The sequence below is a fragment of the Echinops telfairi genome, unplaced genomic scaffold, assembly GCF_000313985.2.
Source record: "Echinops telfairi isolate 266 unplaced genomic scaffold, ASM31398v2 ScPeMD7_3;HRSCAF=10, whole genome shotgun sequence".
Classification (NCBI taxonomy): domain Eukaryota; kingdom Metazoa; phylum Chordata; class Mammalia; order Afrosoricida; family Tenrecidae; genus Echinops; species Echinops telfairi.
In genome coordinates this window covers 63,338,207-63,348,728 of record NW_022103899.1, presented here as the reverse complement: position 1 = coordinate 63,348,728, position 10,522 = coordinate 63,338,207, and the positions used below count along the sequence as shown (strand labels likewise).

The 10,522-nt window shown below is 59.2% G+C and overlaps 1 protein-coding gene across 1 annotated transcript in view; it reads left to right on the top strand.

Annotated features, from left to right (window-relative positions):
- Nucleotides 1-10,522, top strand: part of HDAC4 (histone deacetylase 4) — a 108,282-nt gene that overhangs the window by 52,413 nt on the left and 45,347 nt on the right. The window contains exon 2 of the mRNA XM_045294467.1: nucleotides 738-809. Coding sequence (XP_045150402.1) covers nucleotides 738-809 — 72 coding nt within the window. The remainder of the gene's footprint in view (nucleotides 1-737; nucleotides 810-10,522) is intronic.

The window sequence follows — 10,522 nt, the reverse complement described above, 5'->3', positions numbered from 1 at the left end:
CCGCTATACCATTTAGATGAAACAGAGGGGGGAAATGTGCTGCCCAGCCCTCTCATTGCCACCATCAGGCCTGGTCACTGCACAGGGACCCCACCAGGGCAGACTCCTATCCCTGCGGCTCCCCTGCTGGGTCCCAGGGACGTTTACATTGTATCCTCCTCCTCTGCTGGGTCCCAGTGATGTTTACATTGTATCCTCCTCTGCGGGGGTCTCAGTGATGTTTACATTGTATCCACATCTGCTGGGTCCCAGTGGTGTTTACATTGTATCCTCCCCTGCTGGGTCCCAGTGATGTTTACATTGTATCCTCCTCTGCCGGGGTCCCAGTGATGATGCAGTGTGCTGTCATCTCCTGTGATCTGGGAATTGCTCGAGGCAGTGATAACGGCTTCATGAGAAAGTTCGGGATGATTCTAGAATGACTGCAGGCTGCTGGGGACTGGGGTGGGGGGTGGGGGGCGCTGATAGGCTCCTGGAGGCAGACTGCCCTGCACTTTCCATTCACCAAGGGCAGTGGGACAGGTGCCCTTCCACGATGTCATAGACCAGGTGCTGGAATCCCTGGAAAACTCTACCCCAGGTGCAGGAGGGGATGGCCTCGTCCCAGCCGGAGGAGCAGGGCGTGGGAGAGGCACTGGGTGGGTGCTTCCTGTGGCCGACATGGGGGACCCCGGGCTCATGCCTGAAGCGTCCCACAGTCACAGGCGTGTCTGAAACCGGTGCCTTTTCTGTTCCAGATGGACTTTCTGGCCGAGACCAGCCTGTGGAGTTGCTCAGCCCTGCCCGCGTGAACCACATGGCCGGCACTGGTAAGTAGTCGCCAACCCTGCCTGCCTGTCACTGCCTGCAGCTGCTCTGTGGTGGAGATAGCGGTGGAGGGCAGTGGGGGGGGAGTTGTAGGACTCGAACTCACTCACTGGAGGTCCAGGCTATCTTAATGGAGGGGGGTTGACAGTGGACGGAAGCCAGCGTGCTTTCCCCTTGAGTCCCAGGGACCCCAGCCCAGGCTAGAGCCTGAAAGGGCTGATGTGGAGAGAGGTGGCCACAGGACCTGCTGGTGATATGTGACATCTGTCTTTGATGAATCAGAACCCAGGCTGGGCTCTGAATGCTGGGTGCCTGGGGGCCCAGGGACCTGAAGAGCCAGCTGGCCCGGCTGTGTTCAGTAAAGCGCCCCCTGGGGCTGACTCCCCTAGGGGCTCTGCTCAGAGGCCATTAACAAGGTGCTGCTTTTATCCCCCTCCAGCCACTGTTACGCCCCCAGGGGCAGGGGCAGAGCTATGGTGGACATCGAGTTCCCCGGAGGTGGTGGTGGTGGTGGTGGTGAAAGACTACCAGCTTCTTCGTGGCCTTTCCAAGCTCCTTGGGGCTGCACTGTGTAAACACTAGGCTTGTGGGTGGCTGGACATGCGGCTCCCAGCTCGGGGGCGGGGACTAGGGGCCAGGGGCGAGGAGGGGTGGGAGGAGGTGATCAGTGTCCAGAGAGAAGGTGGGCCCCTGACATGGGGATGATGGCTCCTCCGTGGCTGTTGCTGTGGGGAAGGCGGAGGCACTGGTCTGTCTGCTGCATCTCCCAGCTTCCGAGTCGCCCTCCGGCCCCAGCTGACCTCCCTCCAGGTGCCACTCCGTCTCTGCCTGCGGCTGGCCGCTAGCTTGGCAGAGTCCAGCCACCCCTCCTTTGTGGCTGTAGATCCCCCTGGGCACGAGGCAGCCTCATTCAGCAGGGCTTCCCCAACAGACTGCTCACAATAACCCTGGAGGGCAGAGGGGGTCCCGAGGCTGTCAGGAAAGAAAGCCCCATCTTTCTCCTGCGGAGCGACTGCAGGTTTCAAACTGCTGACCCTGTGGTGAGCATGACCGCGATGCCACCTGGGTGTTGCAGTTAACTTGTAGTTTCTCTAAAATATCTCCTCCCTCTACTCTGGAGAGCTATTCAGACATTGTTCCCATTCCCAATCTCTAAAGGCACGGGCTGCCCACCCCGTCTTTCGTTCTGATTCCTCAGTCAGCTCGGGGTGGCTGGTCTCCCCGAGTTTCCGCCTTGGCTGGGGCCTGTCTCGTAAATGTGTGCCGTGTGGGTTGCAGCTATTGTCTCCTGTGCCCGCTGGCTGCTGTGTGCTCTGGACGTCAAACCTGTCCACCAGGCCAGTACCAAGGAGATGAGATGGAGGGAGAAGCCAGTGCGTGCACGGGGGCAGATGAGCAGGCAGGAGCAGACATGCCCAGCAGGGGAGAGGCCGGTGTTCAGATGTGGGGGTCCAGGCACTAGACTCATCCACCTGTTCATCCATCCACCCTCTACTCATCCTCCATACAGTCCCTCTTGCATCCACCCTCCCATCCATTGACTCAACTGCATAGCCATCCATCCATCCATCCACTCACCCAACCACATAGCCATCCGTCCATCCATCACCGGCTACTCATTCTTCATGCTACTCATACATACATATATACATGCATACATACATTTATCCATCGATCCATCCATTCATCCATTCATCCATCCACTCACCCAACCACATAGCCATCCATCCATCCATCCATCCATCACTAGCTATTCCTTCATGCTACTCATACATACATACACACATACATACATTTATTCATCCATCCATCCATCCACCTCCATCGATTATGGACATGTTCTAGGTGATGTTGCCTTTGACACCTGGGAAGCATTTGCTTGTGAATGGAACAAAGGGCCTTGCCTCTCCGGATGCCCCCCAGCCTAACCTGTTCAGGGGACTGTGTAGCAGTTACCACGGGGCAGGGGGCAGGAGGGAGGGGCTTTGGTTTTCCATTGTGACTTCGGGGGGCCTCGTGGAGAAGGTGAGCTTCCCTGACCGAGCATGTGAGGAACAAGAGGAAGGTGGCCCAGGAGGGGTGTTGGGTAGGCAGGTGACCAGGACCCGAGCTTGTCTCACGGAGACACAGCACGCTCTCCCCAAGGCCCTCGGTGTCGGCACAGATCAGGAGAGGACCTTCCATGTGCACACAGGTGCAGACGGCCACGCTTTAGCAAGTGCCAGGTGATTCATACACACCTAAGGTCTGAACACAGGTACGGGCCACATGCCCCACCATCTGCTGGGTTATCTCTCGGCTCTGGCCACAACACCTAGTGAGCAGCTGCGTCCACTGCACGCTGACCTCAAGCCGAGGGTCTGTGGGGAGCCTGGGGTGCTCACTGATGCCTGGGAGGGTGAGACGGAGAGCTGGCTCCTCCTCACCCCCCTGGAAGGTCCAGCTCCCCCAGGCATGCAGCCCTCTAAGATTGCCTGTGCTTTCTCCACCCGAGTTTAAGAAATGTGTCCTATTTTTAAGCCTTTCAACTGTTGCCATTAAGTAATACCGGTTCCTTCCGTGGCCAGTGGTTAGGGGAAATGCGTAACACGTTCTGAGGCTGCAAAGAAGGAACCAAGCCTACATCTGCCCGCATGTCATGCTGGGGGCTCCGCGCTGGGATTCCGTCCGGGAGCTGTGCTACTGACATTGCAAATATCAGCAGGCCCCCATGGCAGACAGGTCCAGGAGGTACTTCTAGACAGACGAGGAAAGAACGCCTAGCGATCTGCTTCAGGGAGAAAACTGGGTCGGTGGAGCCCTTCTGAGTGGCAGTGGGACACTGGCTGGTAGTTGTGCCCGCGGGTGAGCCCCTCAGGTTCACATACTCAAACCATGATGGGGGAGGGGCAGCCTCCTCAAAGACTAGCACCCACGTACAATGTTGCCGGAGATCACCCAACAACGGCTGCAGCAGCACCCTGACAGGGAGCTGCCAGAGGTTCAGGCTGGACCCGGAAGAGGACCTGGAACCAGGGGCATCATTGCTGATGCCAGGTGGAGCTTGGCTGCAAGCAGAGAATCCCAGAAAGATGTTTGCTTGTGTTTCATTGACTAGGCCAATACATTCAGCTGCGTGGACCGTCCTAACCTGGGGATGACCTTGAGCGGAATGGGAATTCCAGATCATGTCACTGCCACTGTGCTCATGTGGAACCTGTACATACACGATCAAGAAGCCGCTGTACGAACAGAACAAGGGAACCCTGCGCACCATGCGGTTCAAAGTCAGGAACGGTGTGTATCAGGTCTGTATCCTCTCACCATCTTGTTCAATCATCAGAGAAGCTGGATTCTAGGAAGACGAATGCAGAATCAGGGTTGGAGGAAGGCTTATTCATGACCTTCAGTACGCAGATGATACAACCTTGCTCACTGTAAGTGAGGAGAACTCGGAGTCCTTGCTGATGAAGATCCAGGACTGAGCCTTCAGTGGGGGTCACAACTCAGTGGGAAGCAGACCAGGTTCCTCACCACTGGACCAGCAGGCAGCATCATGAGAAGGTCGGAGTTGTCTAGGATTTTTGTCTTACTTGGATCCTCAATCAATGCTCACGAAAGTAGCATTGAAGAGATGTGGATGTGTCGCATCAGGTCAGTGTTCTGCACAAAACCTCATGAGAGGATTGAAAAACAAGGCTGTTCCTTTGAGGACCGAGGGGCACTGACCTGAGCCTCACCTGCCTGTGAAAGCTGGACATTGAACAAGGAAGCCCAGGAAGAGTCGGTGCATTTGAACTGTGGGGCTGGCCAAGAAGCTGGAAAGTTCGGCAGGACGGCTAAGGGCCTTCCAAGCAGGTGACCAGAGTGCTGCTTAGAGGCAAGCATGGCAGACTCTGCCTTCCACACTGTGGGCGGATTATCCAAGCGACCAGTCCTTGGGGAGGGACATCAGGAAAGGCTGGTAATGTGGACAAGCAGTGAAAAAGAGGCAGATCCTCAGCAGGATGGACGGACGCCTTGGCCGCATCAATGGGCTCAGACAGAGGGACAGTGAGACGACGATGCAGGACTGGGCAGTGTTTCCGTGTGTTGTCCACAGGGTCCCCACAGGTCAGGACCAACCCAATGGCTTCAAACGACCACCACAAGGAGACCCCTTCAGAGTGTTGAAAAGAAAGGACCGGGGAAGGTGGTCTGACCTGAGCCACGGCGTTTACACTCACCTGTGCAGGTGGAGGTGGAGCATGGAGAGGAGCGGATGCACGGAAGGACAGACAACTCTGTTGACAGAAGGACGGCCAGAATGCTCTGTACAAGGAGGGATGGGCAGACGTGGTCTCACGGACTTTGGACATGTGGTGGGGAGAAGCCAGTCCCTGGAGCAGGGCGGTTCATGCTTGGCCTCAGACCCAGCCGTGATGGTGAGGTCCGGCGGTGTTTCCTTCTGCTGCGCGTGGGGTCGCTGTGGGTCGGGGCCGGCATGGCACCGTGGGGCTCTTCTTCCAGGGTCGTGAGCGCTGTTGTTTCCAGCCCCCCACCCCCGGCCGTGTGAGCCTATAGGACTGACCATGGCCTGGGTGTGGGCCGGGTAAAGCCCCTCCTGTCTCCAGAGGTACAGACCTTTCTGCCGCCCTTTCACTTAGGGCCGGCGACCTGGTTTCAGGAGGGTTGGGTCTGCTGGCCAATTCCATCTTCCATTGTCCTTAGAGCCAGCTGACAATGTGACAGAAAGACTTTGAGTCTGTTGACCTGATTGGAAGGACGTGATAAGGGGTCTTCCTGTACCAGAGTGTGGTCAGGACCCTGCATGGAAGACACGCCTGCCCCCCAGGACCACCTTGACCCCACATGCATGGTGCTGTTCGTGGTCACTGCTTGACATGCCAGTCTCAGCCCAAAGTGACCGACGCCATCTGCCCCTCTCCTGGGCACTGCTCACCCCACACAGGTCACACCAGTGGGCAGTCTCAGGCATTGGCTCTGTGATGGAGAACTGTGGGCAGCACATGTGTTTCTGAACCAAGGACACTGCTCACGGTACTCGAGTGACAGTGGTGTCTGTCCAGGTGGGTGTGCATGGTCTCTGTGTGAGCTGACCTCCCTGTTCACCCCTCTGCCGACGCACAACTCGCTCACACACAGACACACACTCTTACACACACGCACACCTCACAACACAACGCTCTCACACAGAGACAGACGCTCACACCTCAGACTCACAGACACGACACACGCTCTCACACAGATAAACACACACACTCTCTCATAGACGTCTACTCACACACACACTTCACGACACACATACACTCACACAGATACATGTATTCATACCTCACAGTACACACTCTCACAATGTGCAGGCACTCATACACAGAGACACAGAAACACGCTCACACACAGGGTCACCTTCCTATCTCATACAGACCCGCACACACACCCTCCTCATCTCAGGTGGAAATAGAATACCTGGGGCTCAGCGGAAGCACCTCCAGGGGGCATCCTGGGTTACAAGGTGCGTGGCTCCCAGCAGGGAGAACAGTTCAAAGCCACCGCTGCTCCGAGGGAGAACGAAGCGCCTTCTTTCTACTCCTGTCAAGTGACAGCTCGGAAGCCCCGGGGGCAGCGTGCCCGCGTGCCCTGCAGCGTGGCTGCCAGCCTCATCCCCTCGATGGCAGTGGGTTCTGCCTTGAGGATTAATTCCGCCCCAACCCCTGCAGGAGGAGCGCGCTGCAGCGAGGGGTGCAGGCAGACCGTGGAGAAAGCAACTTTGAGAATTCGATTTCAGCGAAGCCCTGCGGGAGCCCCTGAATGACCTCCCTCTCCAGGGGCAAATGAAAGTACAGGGCTGTCCTCAAGCCTGGAAGGACCACAGAGTGTGGCGGGGCAGTCGGGCAGCGGAGGGAGCGGAGCACGGTCTGAGCCTGTGCCTGTGCAGGAGCCGCCAGAGGGCTTGCAGACCCTCCCCCCACGAGCACCTTGAGAAAGGAAGCATGGCCCTGCAGCTCCTCCAGGCTGGGAAGGAGGGCCATGCCGTGGTTGCCCCAGGAGTCAGGTGGGGAGTGCTGCCCCCCCACCTGCAGATGGAGCCCCAGGAGGAGAGCCAGTCGCTGAGCAGGAAGTGGTGGCTGTCCCCCTTCATCACCCTCTGCACCAGCGCCCTCCCACGCGTCGTTCTGGAGACCTGTCCCTGAGTGGTTGAGCCTCGGCTTGGGGACACATGACTAAGGCACGTCCCTGTCCCCAGGTTTGATGTGCGGCTCGGTCTTAGCCCAGAGCGGAAGACGCAGAGGCAAAGAAACACGCAGCAGCGCTCTGCCCGAGACGAGGCGCGTTCTCACGCCTCACCAACTCAGCGAGTGCACGGGCGGTGCGCCTCACAGGCCAGGCCCCGGCATCGTGGCTACGCGCTGCCGCCACCGACCGCGCCAGGGAGGAAGACGAGGCTTCCTGATCCCGTAAAGAACCCACAGGGTGGTTCCACCCGGCCCACTGGACGGACAGACGGACAGGGGGAGGGCGTTTGGGTCTGAGCGTGGTTGTCCTGCAGAGGCAGCCAAGTGCTGCCCTCCTGAAGGTTCAAACTCGTGGGGAGGATGCACCAGCGAACAGATAGGTACGCACGCCCTGTGGAGGAGGGCTCCGGCCTCTGGCCGACTGCTCAGCCCTGTGGGTGCGTTTCCTCAGTGGCGCACTTCACGTTCTGAGGGGACCAGGCGGCTCCTTCCACCTCCTTCTCCAGGGGCACAAAGGCTAGGGGAGGGACAGGCGTCCCCAGCCCTGCCCAGTAGCGCCACTGACCTTGAAGTGCCCTTCCCACCCAAGGGAACCATGCTCTTCTGGGGAGGGCTGGGGGCAGCAAGAGCTGCCCGTCTTGTCACTGCAGACAAGAGGGCCTTCACAGAAGGGCCACGGTGCAGTCTGGGAAGTGTGGCAGTAGCCCAAGTTCATTGTGCCTCAGAGCAAAAACACAAGGAGCAGACTCGGAAAACCTCACGTCCAGCACTTGGAGGACCTTGGGGAACTGGCCGGTTCTCCAAAGCTGGCGAGTGGAGGGGAGGAACCAAGCGCTCCCCTTGCCCTACCTCCTGCCAAAGAGTTAGTTGCCTGAGCCACGGGCCACTGGCCTGGGCCGCCCCCGCATTGCAGCTGGAACCCAGTGAGTAGAGGGAGGGGAAGCCACAGCTGGGACAGCTATGTCCCCACGCTAGCGAAGCCAGCTGGGCAGTGAGCACGCAAGGGCCACGAGGCCTGGCATATCCGGCTCGACTCAGGAGGTGCACCTCACTGGCAAGCCCAAGCTGCTCCCCTCCCGCTCCCCAGACCCAGCCTGCAGACTTCGGGAAACCCAGGCAGGCTGCCACCCTGGTCTATGCCCGCCCCGTCTGCACCACTCCTGGTCTATGCCACCTTCAACTACCCTACCCTCGTCTACCCACTCTCCTCTTCACACGTTCACCTCCCCCACCCCAGTCTACGCCACAGGTCAACTGGCGCAGTGCAGACTGGTCTGACTTTGGGCACATGTCCTGGGGTGAGAAGGGTGGGGGGTGAGGGATTTCACATCAGCCAATCACAGAGCTTGGTCCTTTGGGTGCTGATTTGAACCACGGTGTAGAAATGCCTGGGAGGCCATCAGAGGCGCATAAACGCCCGTGGCTGCCAAGCCCCTGGAGAATCGGTCCCTGTGGCTGCTGGTTGGGGCCCTTCTGGAGCTGCTCAAGGTGGCCCCTTGCCCGAGCGAGCGAGGGAGCCAGCTTCAGGCCGAGAGGTGCGGTGGGGGCACGGGCCGGTCGGATGGTCCTGGAACCGGGTGGTGCTTAGACCCCTGGAGCGGACCACGTGCGACTGCCTCCTCGGCTTCTTGTGTGTTTTTAAATTTTTCCACACAAACAAACAGAAAATCTGAGGTCACAGCTCACCAAGATGAGGCGGACATGGGGGGACAGCAGGCTGGGAAGCAGATGGCCACGCAGCGGCCCTGGGTGAAGGGGTGCTGGGCAGAGCTGCGGGCCACAGGCTTAATGCCACCACTGCCTCAGCAGGCACCCTCTCCTCTGGGGCCGGCGGTGGGCAAAGCACACATAGCAGACCCTTCCCTCCCGGCCCCAGGCCGGGTGCTGAGCCTCTCCCACCGGCACTGGCAGGTGGAGCTGTAGTCTCTGGAGAATGCAAACCAGGGCCTGCTGGCCTGGGGGCCCCCAGTCCTGCGCAGGCTCCCCCATTCAGTCTTCTGAGGGCCTGATCTTCACCCCCTGGCCAGACATACCTGTGGGCTCATCACAGAGAAGCCGGCCAGTGTCAGGAGTGCCCTCCCCTGCTGGACGTGTGCACCCCGATCACTGGCCCCTGCACTTGCCGACCATGAGGCTCCCATCTGCTCACAACTTCCCAGCCCGGCCCAGAACCCGGTTTCGCTTGGCATCTTGTCCCCAGCGGGACGATCGAACCCGGAGGAAACAGACGCGCTCACAATTCTCCTGACTGTCCCTGGAGATCAGAGAAGACCCGGCTCCCATGGGGCAAGAACAAGGGACCCGGAAACAGGGATGAGAGGCCACTCCTCTCCGTGCGGATATGTGGTTTGTCTTCTGGAAGCAGATCCTTTGAGGGCTCAGGGCAGCGGGGTGGAGAGTGAGGAAGGCGAGACAAGGACGGGGCCTTGAGTTACGGCCGAGGAATGCCGACAGTACTGGAAGAACACAGCTGTGTCTTGGAAGAAGTGCGGCCAGAGCGCTCCTGAGAAGCCAGGATGGCGGGACTCATCTCATGGACTTTGGCCGTGTTGTCAAGAGCAGTCCCTGGGGAAGGGCATGGTGCTGGGTGAAGTGAGGGCGGCGAACAGAGGAAGGCCAGGTGGAGGGCACAGCGCTGCGACCATGGACGCAGGCACAGGCAGAGGGGAGGGGGATGCAGGCACAGGCAGAGGGGAGGGGGACGCAGGCCAGCGCGGTGTCGTCCCTTTGCGCATCCTCGGGTCACTATGGGTCAGAGCCAACCTGGTGGCACCCGACAACCACACTGGAAGTGTCAGCGCAGGAGGCCCGAAAACCACCTTGTGCACCTTCCTCATTCACCTGAGGACCTGCTCTTCCCCCAAGAAGCTGTGTGCCGGGCTCCATGACCCGGAGGGGGCCCCAGGAACACAAAAGCCAAAACTAGGCTGCTCACAGCCCAGGTTTTCTGTTGGAAATCCGTTCCTGGTCCTCCTCCTCCTCAACCAGCTACTGCTGGGGGGTGGGGGGGTTATAAGGACGTCTGGGAGGCTGCCCTGGAAGCTGAAGACTGGGGCTGAAGGGCTGCACCCCCCCAGCCTCTAGTCCAGCAGCGACAGCATCTCCCTCTCCTCGCCCCCCCCCTCCCCCCGTGGGTGCCGTCCTCGTGGCTTTGCAGACTCAAGAACAGATGCCAGGGCTTTGTGTGGATGGTGTGATCGTGGGGCGTAAGTGGGAGGATTATATGTGGAGGCCAGGCATGTGACTATGGAGAATGCATGTTGGTGCATGTGGAGGCTGAGCGTATGACAGTGGAGAATGTATGTTAGCGCATGTGTAGTCCAGGTGGCATGAGCACCGAGAAAGAACCCGTGGAGTCCACTTGAAGCCTGCCTGGTGTGACTGTGGGCTGTGGTGAGGCGGAAGTAGGGCCGGGAGAGAAGGCGGTGTGCTCTCTGAGGGAGGCAGCACCAGTGTGGACTCCGAGTCCTTCCACTTAACCTTGGCTCTTGGTGGACTGG